The following is a 21125-nucleotide window of genomic DNA, read 5'->3' on the forward strand; positions in this document are numbered from 1 at the left end:
TAATTTCTAATAACAACAATAGTCAGCATTGAAAGGGGATCTTTCCAAAAGGTATGTTGCATGCACTGTCTCATGAAAATTCTGCAGTTAGGTATTATTGTCATTGATGAGTGTGAAACTGAGGCTCAGAAAAGCTCAGTAATATGACACATTATGGATATTAATTCAAGTCTTTCTGATTCCAAAGCTTTCAGGAACATCTTCCAATATATCTGGCTGACCTATTCATTCATTTATGTGTGCATGCATGGATTCACTCTTTCATTTACTATCTCAGCAAATGCTGAGTTATATATCAAAGAGAATTTTGCATTTCATGTTGTTCTCCTGAGTGCATGCTGAGTGCAGTCTTTATCCATAATCCATCAATACCATATTTTCCCCAGCTATGTAATACCGTGCAACCCAAATGGCATTCGAGTCCTCCTTGCCTCTTCCCTTACCAGTGTAAGTACAGAAAAAGTCAATTAAAAAAGTTTTAACAATTAGAGTTCTTTCCAATGGAAACACTTGACTTGTAAAGTGGTGAATTCCCTAATTACTTACCAATGGAGGAGTTGAAGCAGAAGCTGAATAAGGATAGGATAAAATGGATTCATTCATTCATTTATCAAATAAATACTCATTCAGAGTCAGGAATTACTAGACTATGGCACTAAACAAAACAAAGAAAAACCCCTGCCCACATGGAGCTTACACTCCAGTGAGAGGGAAGACAGATAAGATGACCTTTCAGTTTTCTTCCAACACAAAAGCTCTAGGTTATTAGAAATGGGGAGAAGAAGCAGAAAGAGAGTGATGCAACATTTTTTGTTGTTGTTTTTCTGCAAAAGCTGCAGGACAGATTCAAGTTTAAGGGCAGATTTGGGAACAGAGACTGCAAATCTAAGCCTGTTCATCATCTGTGTTCTGTGCTGGTCCTCTGCTCACCTCTCAGACTCACCGGCACACATAGATAACAACACTGCCAGTTGGCACCACCTTTATGTTATAAATTACACCCGTAAAAGCACAGGACCTTCTGTTCTGCTAACTGCCTGTGGGGGAGACTGGCAGTCACCGCAAGTCACTGCCGTCTTCTGACCCTTTCTTCATTCCCCAATTCACTCACTTCCCCCTAGGAGAAATTTTCTTCTTTCCGCCCACTCAAACTTGATTCTTCAAGGCTCACCCCAGAAGCCCCACCATGAGGACATTCTGACTACTTCATTCCTTTTGCTGGGAACCCTGTCGGCACACAGCCTCAGAGTCAGACCATTCATTCATCCAGCGCTTCAATTAACACTCAGTAAGCCCTTGCCACGTGCTAGAGATTCTGTGTAAAAGGTCACAGTTCTTACCATTAAGGAGCAAGCAGGGCAGGCAGATGAAGATAATAGCAATTTGATGGTCATGGTAAGACTGGGGTGCTATGGAGTCCCAGAGGAGGGTCATAAGCCTAGATCTAGAGTTCTGACTTTGAAATGATCTACTCCATTTGAAAAGGGAAAAGAAGTCTTCATTTGACATGGGAAAATAAGACCCTATGATCGTCCATGATGTAAGGTCACAGACTGGGAGTTCTGAGAGGGGGCAAGCAGACGTGGGTAGGGGTGGGGGTCTCTGAACCACCTTTTTGGAAACTTATTTCCATGCTGGTGGTATTGTTAGTGGCTTTTAAAGTGTCTACATCTTCTCTCTACAGCTAGACTTTAAGCTCTATGTGGGCAGGACCACATTTCATGCTTCCTCTCTCTTCCCCATGGCACTTAAATTACTGATGACTCCTGGTGAGTCCCCAGTAAGCACTAACTGAGTCTATGTGTAATTATGGCCAAAGGAGAGGCTTCACTCTCCCTAAATGGCCTAAGATCCTTCTCTTGCACAATTAACTTCCTTTCCTTGCACATCTACAGACCAATAATATGAGTCCTCCAAAAACCAGTCAGTAATCAGGACAGCACATTCTATGAATCACTCAGAATGACCTTGGAGACAAAGGGCACTCCTTTACCTGGACACGGGTCCTATGATCCTTTTCATTAATTGGGCCTGATGGTGAAATGACCGACACAGCAAACTCCAGAATGTGAGGATGAAAGGCTCAGGCTCATCAGTAAATCACTGTAGTGGAAGAAACTGGGATCTTTTTGTTTTACCCAGTTACCAAATTGTCTCCTTCACAGCTGGTCATAAAAGAAACTGAATGATCTTCCCTTTGCTAAATTATCCCTTTAAAATAAAACTGACTCGGGACAACTGGATAGCAAAATTTTAAAAAAGGACAAAAAATCCAAACTACATGGGTATTGAAGAAACCTGAGGGTTTTTTTTTTTGTTTTTTTATTAAATAACTTTGGAATGGGGAAGGGCTTGTCATGAAACAAAAGATTGATTAATGACCACATGAAAATGAAATCTTCTACACTGCAAAGAATATCATAAGTGACATCACAAGCAAATGAAAAACTGGAAACAACATTTACAGTTTGTATCACAAGCAAAGGAATAATCTCCCTAAAATTTAGAAAGCTCTTACAAACTGAGATGAAAAAGACTAAAAACCCAATAGAAAATTGGGCAAAGGTCACTAACAGATGATTCAGAGAGAGAGAAATACAAATGGTATTTAAATATGTTTAAATAAAAGTTCTCAACCTCACTCTTAATAAGATAAATCAAATTCAAGCCACAATGGAAAATCATTTCTCCTCTGTAAGATTGGCAGAACACAAAAGTTTGACCTCAAATTTGTTGATGAGGCTTTGGGAGACCAGGCATGTCAATCACTGCAGATGGATGTGAAATGGTACAGCTCCTCTGAAGATGCAGGTCACTCTTTGACTCAACAGTCCAATTATGGGAATCTACTCCATAGACGACTAGTTAAATTAATTATGGCATGGCCACACAAGGTAGATGTGAAAAAAAATGGGGAAGACTTTTACGTAACTGACCTGAAATGATCTTCAAGATACATTGTTAAGTGGAACAAAACAAACAAAACAAGATGCAGAACAGTGTATACAGTATGCTTCCTTTCATATACAAATTATTTATTTGCTTTTGTTTGGTTTGTACAAAGGAAGACTGGAAGGATAAATAAGAAACCAACAAAAATGGTTAATCTATATGGGGCTAGGGTCACAGAGATAGGAGAGGAATTTCTGTGATCCAAACAATAATATCAAATTTTGAAAAACGACACCTGAGGAAAACTCTGAGAACCTCTCCAAATAGCAGAGACTGCTGAATACCAGAGCATGAAGCTTGACATCCAAATTATTACAGCATTTGTTCACAGTGAGAGAACATCAGGCCTGGGGGGATCCGAGAGAGATCTAGCTCAACACAGGCCGAAAGGGGAGAAGGAAGATATTTGCTCAGGATCACTAAGTAAGTTATGGTCCAAGAAGACACACACTTGCTTCAAGTTAGGTATTTGAATCCTTCTGCACATCTCAAAGATTTCATGGGCACTATGGTGCAATGAATGATGCTGGTATAGCTTTGGGTCTTCCCTAGAGGTATTGATCCTGTAGCCTTTCTTTTCATAGAATCCTTATCAAACTTAGGAAGCTACCTTGAGGTTTCTTGGGGAGGCAACATCCCAGGATGAAAAGGGTCAAGTGACATAGCATGGGATGGGCTAAACAAACAGAGAGAAAAGGGAGGTTTGAAAAAAAGAGGATGGTGGAACAAAACACTCTTTATGATGCTTTTGAGGGCTCAGAAACACATAAGCAAGCTGATGGAGGGGAAGCTGGGAGCCAACCACTAACCTCCTCTGCCTGCACAAGATGGAAAGCTAGCATGGAAAGGATGGAAATAGCATGGAAAGGATGCTGTCTCCTCTTCTAATTAAATTCCTTAAAGAGTGGGCTGATTTACTCATTTATAATAAAATTCCTGGTCTAATTAAAAGCAGAACTTTCCCCTACCTGATCTAGCCTCACCATATTTCTGGTTCCCACATAATTGAATCTAAAAACAATGATGCTGAGGGATAGTCTGGGATATTGCTACCTATTGTGAAAATAAATAAGGAAGGAGAATGCTGCTAGCTTGTTGCACGGAAGTTTAAATCAGTTCTTTCTCACTTAGACGGAATTTTAACCCAGGTAAAGATAATGTGTTATTTCCCGTAAGGAAATTGCATAACCCTGGCTAATTTATGAAGGCAGTTTACCTTTCTGAGGCTTTAGCTTCACATGATGTTGGCCCACAGTTTGCAAGATCCCTGTGCTTCCCTCCCCTCCTCTGATATCCTCAACTTTAAATTCCAGGAATTGTTCTTTCTCTTGACCCACTTTACATAATACTACTCATATTTATTTAACACTCTGCACGTTGGAAGCCTTGTCCCACTGATTGTCATATCTGAGCTACTCCACAAGAGGGAGGCAAGGTGGGCATTGTGTGGCAGATGGAACGAAGGCGCAGAAAGGTTAACATTATGCATCCAGGATGACAAAGTCTATTCACTGAGTCAGGGCTAGAACTCAGGCGTCCTAATTCCCAATTATGGGCATGTCCAACACATCCAACCAAATGGCCATGGCTTTTGGTTTCTGGGTTCTAAGAGGGTCATAGAGAACAGCCAGTTGTATGATTCACTGCATGATGCTTGACGTTTTTAGTGGCAAAACTCTTGGTTGCTGGTTAGGAAGGAACCCTGTGTTTTCCTGAGCTCATCGGCTTGGTTGTATAATATGTGTATATTTCTATGTTTTTGACTGGTTGAGGAGGGGCAGTTGGGGTGGGAGAATGTTAGAAATGGTCTCTCTCTATCCTTGAAGTCTGAGAATAAAGCACTCTAAATAATCAGAATTTATCTCTCTCCTTTCCCTCTACACCTCAAAGGTTTACCCATTGCATTATCGTTTTGCACACTCTAATAATTGCTTCTAGAAACATTTTTCCTGAATACTAAGCCCTTTCTTTTCCCCCCTTACCTCATTTCTTCAACAGAGCTCCTTCTATTGGCCCCAGCATTTTTATTCCTGAGATTTATGTTAATCTTCCTAGTCTTAACCATTCAGTGGGAAGAGTCCTGGCAAGGGGCCCTTCCCAAATGTCAGTATGTGCTTTTTAGCCAAATATGAAACTCTAAGGTCCCCAAGGAAACCCAAACACCTGTTGACTGTTTTTTCTTCACTTTTCATCTAATTGCAATTTACCTTCTTCAGTAGAACACTGTGAGGATTAACTGTCCTCGGGTTACTTTCAAGCCTGTAAAGGATTTCCGCCACCTCAGGGCACATGTTCTCTAAGAGAGACAGAAGTGAAATGCTAATAAGAGACTTAATGTGGAGCAGCCTCAAATAATCTGTGCTCTGTGTTACCACTTCAGACAGCCGGCATCTCCCTAACACACTCGGACAAAGGCACTGGGAACAAGATCAACAGCCAAGTGTGAAAGGCCCAGACAGGACCATGAACTTCCCTTTCAAAGCCCCTTGGAGGAAGTGCATCTTAACCACCAAAATAGGTGGCGGGGCCAGGCTTGGGGTGCCTGCGGGGCAGGCAGGGGGATTTGGCAGCTGTCATACTTTGGCACAAATATTTGACAGCTTGTCCCTCCCAGTGAACATTTCCCATGCCTAAAGGTTAATCTCTTGGCTTCTTCTCAGCACTACTGACATTTTATGCAGGATAACACTGTTATTGGGGACTACCCTGCGCGTTATAGGATGTTCAGCAGCATCCATGGGGTCTACACGTCAGATAGTAGTCCCCTCCACATCTGAGTTGTGACAACCCAACATGTCTGTAGACATTGCCAAACGTCCCATGGGGGGCACAGTCATCCTGTTTGAGAGCCACAGGGCTAAAGGATCCGATGTGAACACTCAAGGTAGTACTTGGATGGTGGGCAAGCTCTGCAAAAAAGTCATCCTCCAACATACTTGTGAGGCTACCTGGAGGTCTGCCAGGTCACACCTTGTTCTGCTCCCCCTGCATGAGGCTGAGGGGACATACACATGTTCACAAATGAAACATCATCCAATTCATTGCTTATTAGTTTTAGATTTACTGCCTAGCTTTCTTTCAGCCCCTGGCAGCCAAAGATTGCTAATTTGCACAGCATTAAGTATCATTTGCTCCCCTGCCTATTTCACAACAACCAGAGATTTGTTTTTTACTTTGAAATTCTACTTGGCAAGCTCCTGTTCAAATGTTTCAGGCTATAACATGTTTGAATGAAGGAGGGGTAGCCCTGGGGGTGCTGTGGTAACGGTGGGGGGAGAATGCCCATCAAAGAGTGACAAACTCCAGCAGGGCATCTCTTCCCTCCAAAATGTCTCATTAGGGTCCCCAGACTTGGCCTCCATCTCCTCTGTATCCTGCAGTCCAATTTAATTGAGCGACGGCCTCGCCACGGCACACTGCTCTTTCGACAGGAGGGTAAACTCATTCTGTCCATCACGTCATTTGCTTTCTTAAGGGCCTCACACTATGCAGCTTAAATAATTAAATGCAGGTCACATCGCAGCCTCCCTTTTCAAGTCTGTCTGAGGGCACAGTGAGTTCTTTCTGATGGCTAGCTTTTGACCACGTGACTTTTAGAAGCTAGTGGGTTTTTTTGTTTGTTTTGTTGTGGTGCATGACACTTCTCCCCACTAAAAACCCCAAACCTCAACATAGCACAAATCCAATCAGAACAGCTGAAAGGGCTGTGGGTTTTCTGATGGTGGATGAATGGTGACAGAGAGAAATTTGAGACCCTGATTTCGGTAAGGGTCTCAGAGCAGCCCGCTTGTCATGGTCAGTACTTTCCATTTGTCATCCAGGAAAGTTGAATGCTAGAAGACAAATCCCTTGCATGTTATTGCATGAGGCCATTCACCTCAAGTTGGCATGAGCTTGTCAAAAATAAAGCAAATCTTTAAAATGACCTAATAAGAGAGAAGTTTCAGAAAGGACTAAAGATAACTCTTACCTGTAGTGTCCATTTTAAACAATAGATTTATCTGGGGGAACTTGGAGTGATTATAACGAGTTTGGATTGAGTATAACCCAATGCTGATTTTGCACATTACAGAAATTTGTCGTCTTTAAGTCATGTGCCAGATGAATGCTTTAAAATAGATGCAACTTTGTGTGAATTCTCTATAATATAGCAAAATCTGATTGCTCTATTAATAGTCAAAGTCCTTGGCCTTGGGAAGGCAGGGTGGCAGCATTTTTAAAATTCATCATCTCTGCATAATTAGTTGTGAATCTCTAAATATTCAAGCTGAAGAATTAACCAGGAACTGGAGCGTTATCCTTCAGTGTTCCTTTTAATATTGTTCCACAGTCATCACTTCCTCGTGTTTTTCTAATTACTGCAAAACCAATTGTTTTTAACTCAACTGCCCTGGCTCTTTGTAATTTGTTGAATGTAATCACCTTCAAACGAAGAAAATGAACTAATTGTTCAGGAACCTGGAGCTTGACTAGACAAGCCTCATCTGGTGGCTGTGGGACGCCGACTGAAGATTTCCTTATTTGACCTGATTGTGCACTTTGAGGGTATGGGGCTCCAGAAGGGAGGGGCTGCTCTTGAAAGCAAGCTGAATAGTATGGCAATTTGTAGACCTTAATGAGTTTCAATTTGGAGAAGTAAATTTATGAAAACTAAAAAGAAAGAGGAATTCTGGTTCCTCACTCTGAGGAGCCAAAAGGAAGGCCATAGGCAGTAGAAAGCAACTGTTTAGGGTACTGGATGATCTCCTCTCTCAGATGATGTTTCAAGTCTGTACATCTGATTAGAGGCATCTAGGGAGCAGGGCTATGTCACTAACCTGTCCCCACCCCCAGTGTCCAGCAATGGCTGGGACACAGAGTAAGAGCTGAATAAACTAAAACGAACTAGTTTAGAAGTCAACTTTCCTCTTTGCTTTTATTCTTTTCCCCAATCTTGTTCATCAACTAACCAATTCAACTTGGAGATTTTCAAATAACAAATATCAAAAGAACAAAGGTCCTCAACCTTTCTCTCTCTCACATCTCAAGGGTATGATGCATTTTCATCAATAAGAGTGACGATAATTCCAAAATTGGGACGGAGATTATGAAAATCAAGCCAGGGGCATGGGGCCATTTAAAAGAAATAACACAAAACAGAGGATTCTGATATGCCTCAACAGCCATCATGGAAGAGTAAGCTAAAATTCAAAAATTAAGAAAAATTGTGAAAACAGATTCACTGCTTTCTCTAGCATGGCCCTCAGAGAAGGAGAAATTCCTTATTCGATTTCTCTCTGTTGGTAGCTACTCTGGCTCTTTCTTTCTTGGACAAGAAAGGCCCAAAGGGATGATGGATGAGCACAGCAGGAGCTAAGCCAGGTCTTAACCGGTCCTGTGAGTTAGCTGCATTTTTATTCAACACTTATGATGTTAACATTTATGAAACACCTTTGATTCGCCAGGACCTGTGCGACATGAATGAGAAGCAATCTTGGCACTAATGAGAGAGCTGAGCATGCAAAGAAATAAGCATAATCTCAAGTGGCAAGTGACAGAAATAATTACAGGGTATTAAAGGAGAACAAACAAAGAAGAGCAACTTGGGTGTGGCTGGTGGAGGAGCATCTGGGAAGACTTCCTGGAAGAGGGAAAGTCTGAACTGAATCTTAAGGACTAAGCAGAAGTTACATGAAGGTTAGAGAAGAAGGGTGTTGGTGTGAAAGCCATTCCAGGAAGTGAAACCACAAGAGCAAAGGCACAGAAGCCCCTGACAGCATCACGTGTTCAGGACAGGTGAGCATTTTGATGACACATAAAGTTTAAGACAGAAAATGGAGAAAGATGAAGTCAGAGAGACAAGGCCAAGGTGGGATTTGCGAACTTTGTAAAATGAGGAGATTGGATTTGGTCTTTGGGTGATGGAGAGTCCCCAAGAGTTTTAAGCAAAGGAACAACATGATGGGAGTTGGCACTTTGGTGGCAGCGTGGATGATGCATTTGAGGGGGACAGGACTAGCAGTGGGTGGACCGGGAGAAGGGGCAAAGGGAGGTAGTGGGGCTGTGTAGACCAGATGGAGGTGCCCCTGGGCAGTGATAGACAAGACAGAGAGGGGCAGATGGGAGAAGTATCTGGGAGGGAGGCAGCAGGACCTCGGGACTGCCAGCATGTGGAGGGTGGGAGAAAGAAGACTGGAGGAAAACTCCTAGCTTCACAGTTGGTATTCCTAAAAGGATGGCAAGACCATCAGTTAAGACAGAGAGCTTGGGAGACAGAGATTTCTAGAGACAAAAACAAAAGTTTCAGTTTGGATTTTTGCCTTTGAAGCACCCGGCAGCGCTGGTGTTGGTGGCGGGCAGCCAGGTAGATGAATCAGAAGCTTGGGGGACAAGCCTTGGCGAGAGACTGTTTTTTTACTTTTTACCAACCAGGTCCGGGGGCTTCAGCCAGGGGGCAGACTCCCCTCGCCCTGCCTCCTTCCAGAGATTGGGGTGTCACTGCTGCAATTCCCCTAGGTCTCCTCTGGTCCCATATTCTGCCCTGCTTTGCTCTCTCCCCGCTTCACCTTCCCGCCCTTGTCCCCCTGCTCAGCCGTCTCCAAGGCCCTGCCTGCAGGACAAGGACAGGTTTATGCCCAGCTTGGCAAATTAGAGCAGGGAGCTGCGTGGAAACAAAGCCACAGAATTAGTCCTGTCCGCTGCCTCACCCGCTGCGCTGCCTCCCCAGCTCCTAAATCCTGCTGCCGCCGCCGACTCTGTGCTAACAACCTGGACTTTTTAAACATATTTCAAAGTCAAGCTAAAGAAACCAACCTTGAAAGAAAAGACGTGCATTTACTCAAGTGTTTTATGAGCCCATAGGCAGGGTTTTGGAAATTAGGATTCTATCGCCACATTGGGTGTGATTCAAAGAAGCCAGTGGGCACAAGAAACCATGGGATGTGGGGTCCCCGGGCACTCTGTTGTAAAGGGAGGGCTCCCCAGGCATGCTGAGACTGGCAGGGGAGTGGCTAAGGACTGAGAAGCAGGCCAAGCGGAGAGGGCAGCGGAGAGGGCACAGGTGGGAGCAGGAGGCCCCTGAGTGTGCATGTCCTAGAAGCCGGGGAGGACAGAATGCCACTGTTAGGTGCCAGCCCTCCATCACCTGAGGGAAATCAGGGAACCAGGAGAGAGGGTGTGTCTGAGAAGGGCGACTATCTTGGAGAACATCCAAGATGACTTCAAGATCTACTGGCAAATGCATTCTGCAGGTTGGGGACCTCTATTACCCAACCTTGTTACTTAAAGAGAGAATGGGGGGAGATCTCACTTTCATAGGCACACGCCATGAAGCATGGCAAAATCATGACCCGAGGGAAGAAAATCTCCACCCTGCGCACCCAAGGCACGTCCTCCTTTTGGTGTTTTTCTCTTAATCGTTCCTATTTTCTTTTAAGATCAACCTTGCTCACATTTAAAAAATTAACAGTGCCGTGTCCACCCTAAATGTCCCTTCCCAAGGTTTGCTGGAAGCCAGCACACACCCACGGCCACCCCAGCAGTCTGCATACGTTTTCTCTTTCTGGCAGCACCCTGATCAGCCCAGGTTGAGTGCTGGCCGGCTGGGTCAGGGGTGCAGATGACAGAGCCCTGGCAACAAGTCCGCTGTTAAAGGCAGAGGGTAGGTGCCTGGCTAGAGGCAAGAAGCTTCTTGCTGGCTGTGCAGCTTCCAGGGCTCCTCTGCATAGACCTCATGGTTTTACCTCCAGAAGCGCCATTTGCCCAGAGGCTGATGTAATAGTATGAAAGAAGCCCCCTCCTTTCAAATAGAGATTTGCTCTGGTTGGAGGGAAGAGGACGGGCAAAGTGAGCACAGAGAGAAAAAAACTCAGGCTGAGACTCCCTTCATTTTGCAGAAGGACAGAAATAAAAGTTAAAGGAGCAAGTTCACTGTTCACCAGGATCCGCAGCCATCGCCGAATGCTTATTCCCTATTGCTTTGCACAACTCATTTACACAAAGCTATGTTAAAATTTGAACCCTAACGTAGTTTCTCTCCTACTCAGGTGCTCCCTCATTCAAATAGTTTATCTTTTTTTTTTTTTTTTAAAGATTTTATTTTTTCCTTTTTCTCCCCAAAGCCCCCCAGTACATAGTTGTATATTCCTCGTTGTGGGTCCTTCTAGTTGTGGCATGTGGGATGCTGCCTCAGCGTGGTTTGATGAGCAGTGTCATGTCCGCGCCCAGGATTCGAACCAACGAAACACTGGGCCACCTGCAGCGGAGCGCGCGAACTTAACCACTCGGCCACGGGGCCAGCCCCTCAAATAGTTTATCTTGATCTTTCTTCAAATTGCCTTTAGACCATCCCTCCTCCCCTCTCCCATTTCCTTCTCCCCACCCTGCGCTGGAACCCCACTGCCAGAGGAAGACATAGGACTGAATATGAAGATTGTGTCCCTCTTTTTACTAACAAGCCACATATGGAATCACGAATTCCTCCCTGACATCTTTCTTCACTTGGCTTCTGAGACACCACACTGCCTGGCTCTCCTATCCCTTGCTGCTTGCTCCTCCTCAGTTGCCTTCTCTGGTTCTTCCTCTTCTCCTCAACCTCTCAACTCGGGAAGATGAAGCCCTCTCTCTAGCAACACTCTCTCCCCTCCTGATCTCATCTGGACCCAGGGCCTTAAATGCCGCCTACCTGCTGATGCTCAAATTTACTTTTCCAGACCAGACCTGATCTGCTGAACTTCACACTCACACAGCCCATCACCTACTCAACACCTCCACTTGCTTAACGGGTACCTCAAACTCCGCATGTCTAAAATTAACTACCAATCTGCCTCCCCGAGCCCCAACCTCAGACTTCCCCATTTCAGTTGGCAGAATGCCTACCCTTCCAGAACCCAAGTCTTGGAGCCATCTTTGACTCTGCTTTTTCTTTCACCACCACCTCCAATCTATCAGTGAGCTGTGTTGTATTTTTAATTAGATCTGGAATCAGACCATTCACACTCCCTGTGTTGAATGAGCCACATGGGGCTATTAATATTTAAATTAAAGTTAAATAAAATTTAAAAAATTAAAATAGAGAAAAAAAAAGAATGGCCCAAAGGAGAACTCTTAGGAAAACTACAGCAAAAATTAAATTTAAAAATTTAGCTCCCTACTTGACCTAGCCTTGTTTCAAGTGTTTACGAGCCATGTGTGGTCGGTGGCTGTGGTACTGGGCAGTGCAGACCCTGAACCTTCGATCACTGCAGAGAGTTCTGTTAGACAGTGCTGCTCACTCCTTCCCTGGGATCGCCCTAGTCCCAGTCACAAACGTGTCCTGCCTGAATGACTGGAATAGCTTTTCAGTTGATCTTGCTTCTTCAGTCTTCACGACATGGCAGCCAGACTGATCCATTTAAAACATCTCAGATCATGCCATTCCTTTGCTCTGACTTGTCCAAAGGCTCGCACACATGTCTCCCAGCCAAAGTCCTCAGCAAGCCCAGCAAGGCCTTACCAGCTCTGGCTCCTTTTACTTATCTGACCTCATTGCCCAATCTTCCGACTTGCTCTCTCTGCCACAGCCATGCTGGCCTCCTGCTGTTCCTCCTCAAGCCCTCTGCATGGGCTGTTCCCTCTGCTTGGAATGCTCTTTCCCCAGATATTCGCCTGGCTCTCTCTCTCTCTCTCTTCCTTCTAAGCTCTACTCAAACATCTCCTTCTCAGTAAGGCTTGTTTGGACTGCTCTACGGGAATTTTAACATCTCCCCCTCCCATCACCACTCCTGGCAGTCCTGCTCTCCGGGACCCCACTCTGCCTTACATTGTCTTTTCCCCAGCATTTATCTCTATTCAACAAACTATATACATTTACTTGCTTATTATATCTATTATTTACTGTCTGCCAGGGATCTTTGTTCATTTACTCTCTGCTGGAAAGCTGGCCCAGAGGAGGCTTTCAATAAACATTTGTTCAATAAATGAATGAAGTTTTAGAGCTAGAAGGGACCTTGGAAATCATTCATGGATGGAGCAGTTGAGGTGAGCTTGAGTCAATGAGGTGAGGTTATTCACTATGGACCCACAATAAGTTCAAGGGAAGAGCTTGGACTAGAAGGTGGCCTGGCCACAGGTGTGTTCACTAGGCAGGCCCCATGACAATGAACTCCTCTCCTCCCTTGATTTGTCACAATAAGAGGGACACTGACAGATCACAGAGAGCTAACTGGGACAACAACCTAACTAAAATGCCAGGGGCATTTGCCACCTTCTTCTTGGTAAGCCTTTGCAGGATTCAACCATTGGTCCTGCTTCTCTGATGACTTGTAGGATGCAAGGAGCAAAGTGGAGGCTCAGGTTAATGGCTGTTTTCACATGCCAATCTTAACTCCACGTGTCGCAGATGTCAAGACTCTTGGAAAATTGGAAAAACACATGGTTGCTAAATTATGTTTTTTGCTAAAGCAACATATGCGTCTTTTAAAAAAAGAAAGTCATGATTTCATCATATAATTGCTAAATTAGTATTTGAGGAAAAGTTGATTAGTATGAAAAGAATGATTCTCCATTGCATCATTAAAATATTTCTGACAATCCAGAATAGATTACAAGAAAAGCAGACCCCAGATCACACTTCGTATTAGGGGTTCCTCTGTCCTTTTGTATCTGTAAGGAAATGCCATCTGAATATACGTATTTTTAAATATCTCAGGATGATGGTTTTTCTACTGCCAATTCTGATGCAGATAAAAACAGTGTGAGGATATTTCAACCTCATAAACAGACCTGTTCATGACGACGTGGGTAACAGGCCCAGAGTTACACAGCATGATATTAGCAAAGAGCCTGGAAAACTCCATCCATGGCTTACTGGATGATTTAACTTGCCAAAGTATGTAATTAAGAACCAAGTTATCTTTATAGTCATTCCTTCATTACTGAGATAACTCAATGGGAGGCTTTTTGAGAGATGCCAGATTTGGAAATAAAATCCTTACAGACCGCACTGCAATGTCATGAAGATTATACCAGAAAACAAATTGATGCACATAGACAATCTTCTGTATGTACCAGAAAATTAGATCTCAGGAGAGATGGGCAGCTAAAATATAAAAGCAAGGGCAGATGGAGGCAGAGCACAGTGGCAGGGAATAATCAGCGGCACCCCTGAGAGAGGGGAGCCCCGAATGGCCAGTGTGCTTGCCATGCGTTACCTTGGGTGGGGCTCTTCATTGCTTTCACTAACTTGCCCCTTCCAGCTCCAAAACCATTATTTTCATAGTCCAGGTCACTGTCACTATCACTGCCACCGCTGGCAGAGTACGCACACATTCTGGGTACCTTGTCCTAAATGAGTAATAATGAGACTGTTAAGATTATTCATGCAAATCAAAATGGGGCAGAACATCCTGTGAGGACAGGAAACGGTTCATATTCGGCCGTCGTTGTGTGCGCAGAATTCCGTTCCCACCGCACCCCCAAGAATGACTCTGCTTGGCCTGTCTACCTGCTCCTAGTGGAGCTGGCGCAGTTACTCAATTACCAGAGCTGTAGAAATGAGCCTGTATTAATGAAGCCATTGACCACAGTCTGCCATTGTCTCAGGCACAGGAAAGTCCCCACGGCTACCCATTCTGCATTTTGTATACTTCTTTATAGGGTCTTATTTTTCTCAAATGCCTACTATGCTCTTCTGTTCTGAGCCTAATGGCTTATTTATTGAAGTGATCTCATCACCGGCTTTCAAGCATTAGAGGGTGTGAAAAAAAATCAACCTTGGGGACAAAAGAATAAGTGTTTGCTTAATTTATAATTTTCTTCCAGCCCCTGAAAGGATAGAAACCTTTAGAAAAGTATGCAGTTGCTAACTCTATATGATCCCTGAGTCTACTGACAGTTCACGGGTTGAGGGACTCAGTGCCCCCTCTCGCTAACATGCATACACAGCCTCACTTGTGAGGATGTCACTGGCCTGGCGATAATGCAGCTAGGCAGTTTTGATACTGCATGAACAGTTTCTGTCTCTGTGCACACAAATGGAATTCTAGCTCCAGGACTGCAACTGCTAAGTGTAGAATCAAGGGGCTCAGGACTGTCTTTTCTGTGTGCAGACTATCCTATTCGAGCTCATTAGACCCCACTCATCCCAAACAGTTCAGGTACGGCTGTGTGGGATGAGTCTCTAAAGAATGTTTGGGAGGGCGTCATTTGGTTGGAAATTATAAAAACTCATTTCATGATATGAGCTCCCTTGGCTGGGGTTATAAATTCAAGCAGTTACTCATTTCCTTTATTCCTTCATTCAGTTACTCATTTATCCATTCATTCAACAGATGTTTACTGAGAACCTACTCTGTGCCAAGCGGTGTGCTAGGTTCTGGGGCACAGACCTCAACACAGGAGATACCAGTAGTCTAGCAAGGATGATGTCTGTGAAGGATGACAAGGTCTATTGGCTGTGATTCCAGGGGAGCCCCATGTCTTTATAATGCTCAGATTGACAGTTCGTGGGTTAAGGGACTCAGTCTCTTCTCTTGCTCAAATGCACACACAGCCTGACCTGTGACGATGTCACTGGTGTGGCAATAATGCTGTGTTCAGGCATTGCTGAGGCAGTTGACATGCTAATCCACATCTAGAGTTCCAGCAGGACTCCAGGAACACTTTCTGGGTATGCTGAGATGCATTTTTTTCATCCCTCCACTCAACAAACCCTAATGGAATCAGGTACTGTGCTGGGCACTGGAAATATAAAGCCAACTCTTGCTTTGAGTTTCCCCTCCTTAGTGGTCAGTGAAGCAGAGCTCTAAGTTCTAAGTAAGAGTGGTGACTCTCACTAGTTAGGGCAGGATTTCTAGTGGGCAGAGATGGCGCAGGATGATGAGATAAGGGACCCCAGAGGTGTGTGTGTGTGTCGGTAGACATATATGTTGGGTGGGGAGTGTTCTGCCATCACATGTAGAGGGGACAACTCCCTCCTGGCCGCACTGAGTAATTCATTTTTTTTTCACTTTCTTGGAATTGCCCAAACCCTTTGTCATTGTCAACACCTGTTGTCTCTGAGCTATTTTCCTTCCAACTCTGGGTGTCTTTTAGGGTTTTCACAGTTTTCCAGTCCTCAAATAAAGCATGGCCAGCCCTTTTGGTCTAATGGTTAAGATTCGGTGCTCTCACTGCTGTGGCCTCGGTTCAATTCCGGGCCAGGGAACCACATCACCTGTCGGTTGTCATACTATGGTGGCTATGTGTTGCTATAATGCTGAAAGCTATGCCACTGATATTTAAAACACTGATAGGGTCACCCATGGTGGACAGGTTTCAGTGGAGCTTCCAGACTAAGACAGCCTAGGAAGAAGGACCTGGCCACCCCCTTCCGAAGCAATTGACCAGAAAAACCCTATGAATAGCAGTGGAGTACTGACATAGCACTGGAAGGTGAGAGGATGGTGCAAAAAGACTGAGCAGGGTTCCACTCTGCTGCACACAGGGTCGCTAAGAGTGAGAATCCATGCAATTGCACTAACAACAACAAAAGAAAGCAGAGTTCCTGAGCCATGAGCTCCTCCCGAGGTCCAATCACACATCAGGAGGCCCGTGTGTGCCATCTCAGTGTGGATGAAGAACCCATAGCAAAAATGATAGGGAGTGAAGAAATGCAGGTCTCATTGACTCTGGCACATTATTTGACCACTCCATGCCTTTGTTTATCCCTCCCTAAAAGGAGTCTAATTATACCTGCCTTACATGTCTCATAGGAGCAAGGGAAAGGTTAAAGTAACTAATGAGATAATGAAAAAACATCATTAAATCATTCTAAATGGTGCTCTTATGGCTTGGGAGAGTGAATGGCTTGAGAGAGCCTAATTAGGGGAGAACATCCATACGTCAGGAATCTGGGTGCAGATCCGTGGAACCATTTGAATTCCTCTCAAGGCTCTATGGAGTAACTTAATAACTCAGGAAAAAAGGTGAGCCTTGGGCCTTGATCTTCATTCACTGAACCAACCACAAATTTACTTTCAAATGAAATCTATCACAAATGTGTTTAAGAAGTTCACTTTTCACCATCAGGACCAACAGGTGGAGGGTGCCCTCCTGTCAGCCTCCCCTTTACCTGGGTCTCAGCAGTGGCATCTTCACCCCTCCAGTCTGGAAGTGGCTGGCTTGCCATTGTGTTTTCAGCATATTCGAATGACGAGCAAGTCTGAGGCCTTGGCTCTGCTTCATTCTGCTTTAGAGAATCAATTTTTCCTAAATGAGGAAATGTATATGAAATCATAATCAGCTTTGTTCAACTCTACAACTTTAGAAAGGGAGGTGGGTGAGATATTCAGAAATAATAAAAAAGGCCCAAATATGGTGAAAGCTGGGTTTCCCAACATTCTGTCCCCTGCAAGTCTGTGCCAATGGAAATATCTGCATAATTATGTATATATAGAGAGGATGGTCACCTTGGAGACCCGAAGGCAAACTGTCCTTGGCCCACTTTTCCACAAACTGTTGTTCGACTTTTCATGTTAGAAAGTAGGCAAACTGTTTGGGAAACACTGATTATTCCTCAAATAATGGTTTTCATCAAATAACAAACAGGATTCCCTTTTGGAGGACTTCTTAGAGCCTTCATTGTGCTAATGGGGATTGTTATAATTTCCAAAAGAAGGATTTGAATTTGCAGCCTTTCCCAAACATATTTGAGCAAGGGAGCTTTATTTTCCTAGAATACCTGTGAAGGTCATTTTGAATAATGTGGTCTGGGAAACTTTCCTCTTCTGCCCTTATGTTTCCTCTCTGCCATTAAAGATGTTGTGGGGCAGTGCTTCTCAAGCCTTAATGCACACACGCATCAGCTCAGCTTTTGTTAAACTGCAGATTCTGCTTCAGTTGGTCTGGGGTGGGGTCTGAGATTCTGCATTTCTGACAAGCTCTCAGGTGATGCTGATGATGCTGGTCCATGGATCACATTTGGAGTAGCAAGGGTGTAATTAGCAGAGAATGATTAAGGAAAGTTCCTCCATTACCCATAATAGTAGATTAACCCACAGAGTGTATTCCTTCCTTATGCCAGAAAGGAGAATTGCTGTTATTATCCTCCAGCCTCAATGATTATCAACAGCACATGCTGTGATAGCCTCTCAACAGTATTTTGCTTGTGAGCAGAAGTGAAGTAATTGTATTTTCATCAGCACTGTGAGCTTTGTACAGTTACTTCCATTTTTGATACAGGAATAAGAGAAAAACCAACTCAAATGCATACATTAAACAGGAAGTGACTGCTCTAAACCACTTCCCTTTTGTTCCAGCTAGTTCTCCATTCCTTAATTTTTAAAATCAGTAACCAATGGCCACAGAGAAAAGAGAAATCTAGGAAAGCTGGCCCTGCCTCTGGACCACAGTGACAAAATCATTTGGTGGACAGGAAGCTTCAGGATGAGTGACACAAAGATGTCCTGCAGTGTGTTGACCTCACTCTCAACCTTACATTACTTTTTTACAACTCTTCATGACAATTTAATTAAGACACAAACCTTAGAAAACCAGTGCAGTGAAAACTAGCAGCAAGATCAGAACAATCTCCTTCCTATCGCCTTCTTACGAAGCAATGCAAGGCTTGCAGTTTCTATTCAATTTGTTATAATGACAGTGTTTAATCATGGAGTCTACTCAGTAGCCCGCTGCTGAATTGAGGTCACACATGTGACTATTCGGGCATGGAGCACATAATCTATAACTAAGATTTCACCCCTGAATCTCTGGAGGCTGCGTCATTAATTAACAATGGACTTATTTCAAAAATAATATGCATTACAGCCTTTTAAAATGTAGCCTTGGCTTGGAATGAGCAGAAGTTTGCGGTGAAATATTCATGGCAGCTAGTGTTACCGTACGAAGGGACAACTCAGCCATGGGAATAGCGCAATCCCATTTACTCAAAAATGTTTAATTAGAAGTCTTCTTTTCTAATTTCTCAGAAGCCTACAGTATAATCACTACTTGTGGCTCCTTTCTAATCATCAAATCATAAACGAAAGTCTTTACAGTTCTATGTCATATGCTTATGCATGGCATAAACATAAATGCAACATAAGCCATACAAGTTAAAAATTATTTACTGTCATCTTGGGCTGGAATAGATATTTTTAATCTTGAGGGAACAATGAAAAAACTCTGACCCTTACCCTGGTCCTATCTTTAATCATGAAAGCTTGCTTCAGTTGACTGCGAGGAAAGATGGTACTTCTCAACGGGAATGCTCACTCCATTTTATTACAGTTAATGCACAATCTACTGCTAATATATCAAACTAATTTTTTTTATAGTTAAACGTATAAATATATTTGAACAGGATAGGAATATGTCAGAAGACATATGTTTCTGGTTAGAGGGCAAACAACATTTCCACTAAATCTGTTGTAGGCCTAAACTGGTCTATATTCAGAGTTAAGTTTTAAAAGATAAAATCTCTTGACTGTATGTTGTGTGGTTTTTTTTCTTCATCAATTTATATATCCATATACTGGTGCTTACCTGCTGGTTTCCTTTATACATGTATACATTCCTTAACATAATAATGTGTAATACTTGTTTTACCTTTCGGGTGAAGACATGCAGGAATTTTCATGCATCCACCTTTCCATCAGGCAGGTGAATTACTTCCTGATGGAAACTTTTTCTGCTGCCTGTTTTCCATTTTTGTCAGGTGCATTATTTTTGTGGGTAAACAATCAAATTTGGAAGGGAATAGGCATTTTACCTGAGGAGGCTGGTTTGGGGAGGCGACTCTGAGGAGGTCGCATCCCTCTGGCAGTCACGATGGGGTCGGATGTGGAGTGAACAACGGTGTTGTCTGCAGAGCCCTGGCTGTCTGCAGAGGAAGGCACTTCTCGTTCAAGGGTCTGGGCTCTGATGGAAGAAGCTGCACCAACGGCTGGCTGGAGAGACAGGATGGGCTCACTGTCTTCTGGGGATTCTGGTTGACATATGTAGCGTCCTGCTGAGCGATTCCCCGAGTCTGGGAGTGGAAAGGTTCCGATCCCACTGTCCAGCGTCCTCATCTGGCAGTTTGATTCTAGACAGAGTAACAGAGTGAGGATTAGAAAAGCCTCATGTGAAAAAGGTAAAAGAATCACGGGCATTTGGATCTGATCTGGAGGAAGGGGGACATCCAGAAGGAAGAAATACTATTAATGGTGTAGGAAATTTCCAGTGAGTGGCATGAAACATTTAATTGAACATGAAAATTTTCCCTTCATGTAATATGAGGTAAGAAGGCCCACTGTTACCGGCAGCAAGAGTCACATGTAAATACACGCTGGATGGTTCTCCAGAATTATAATAGAAAAAGAACAGTCATTAGAGACCAAAAATTACTTTTGATCACCCTTATTTCAATTGGGAATCATATGACTTCAATCAATTAGGTGAAATTTATTAACTGAAATAAGATGAGTAATGAGCACACATAACAAATTGAAGTGGTGTTCTAACAAAGGTAACTGTGCATCTCTTACATGAATTACCACCCATTTGGCAGTTAAATAAGTCTCTGGCCTCTTGATTTGACTGTGAGGACAAATAATTCACATGCTATAAAGGTCATCCCAAAAGGTACCCTCCTTTATCATGTGGTAACATCACTTTATCGTGTGGACTTCAATTGACCCAACTGTCATTTGAAGTCTTATTGAGAAGACTACAGCTTTCTGTCTTTCTCTCTTACCTTATGCAATGAAAAAACTCATCAGTACCCTTTGGATTTCTTGTCACTTCCATAGATCCCACTATTCCCTAACACAAATAAAGTTGATTTCACCATACATGTGCGACATATTCTGCTAATGATGTTTCATCTTCAAAAATTTTATATTCAGGCAAAAATGCAATATCTGAAAAAATTTTTATGTATCTGATTTCTGAAATGATGGTGTGTTTTATCTAAGCCAATGAGACAGCTTTCAAGATCTGGTTGTCACCCAAAAAGTCTCCTGTTTATATGATAATCTTAAAATGAAACATCCTCAGTAAAGTTTACATTAGTGTCTTATAAATCTAGGACTGGGTAAGAGGCACAACTCAGCCTGTTAGGCACGGTGGAGAATGTTATAGAATACGATGTAATCTTTGTGTCAAGAGGCTCAATAGCTAACATTCTGGTGGGGCCTTATGGAACAGTGGCTTGGAGTGTGGTCTCTGCCAATAACTAATTGTGTGAATCCTTGTAC

The 21125-nt window shown here is 43.4% G+C and overlaps 1 protein-coding gene across 10 annotated transcripts in view; it reads right to left on the bottom strand.

Annotated features, from left to right (window-relative positions):
• NCKAP5 (NCK associated protein 5) overlaps positions 1–21125 on the bottom strand; it is a 916285-nt gene that overhangs the window by 37720 nt on the left and 857440 nt on the right. For 6 of the 10 annotated variants that reach the window (XM_070507565.1, XM_044769045.2, XM_044769039.2 and 3 more), the window contains 2 exons: positions 19658–19972; positions 17021–17157 (listed from right to left, as the gene is read on the bottom strand). In XM_070507565.1, the coding sequence (XP_070363666.1) occupies positions 17021–17157; positions 19658–19972 (452 nt within the window). Of the gene's footprint in view, positions 1–14120; positions 14254–17020; positions 17158–19657; positions 19973–21125 lie in introns of all 10 variants that reach the window. The other 4 variants (XM_044769048.2, XM_044769046.2, XM_070507568.1 and 1 more) reach the window with 1 other exon arrangement.

The sequence above is a fragment of the Equus asinus genome, chromosome 4 (assembly GCF_041296235.1).
Source record: "Equus asinus isolate D_3611 breed Donkey chromosome 4, EquAss-T2T_v2, whole genome shotgun sequence".
Taxonomy (NCBI): domain Eukaryota; kingdom Metazoa; phylum Chordata; class Mammalia; order Perissodactyla; family Equidae; genus Equus; species Equus asinus.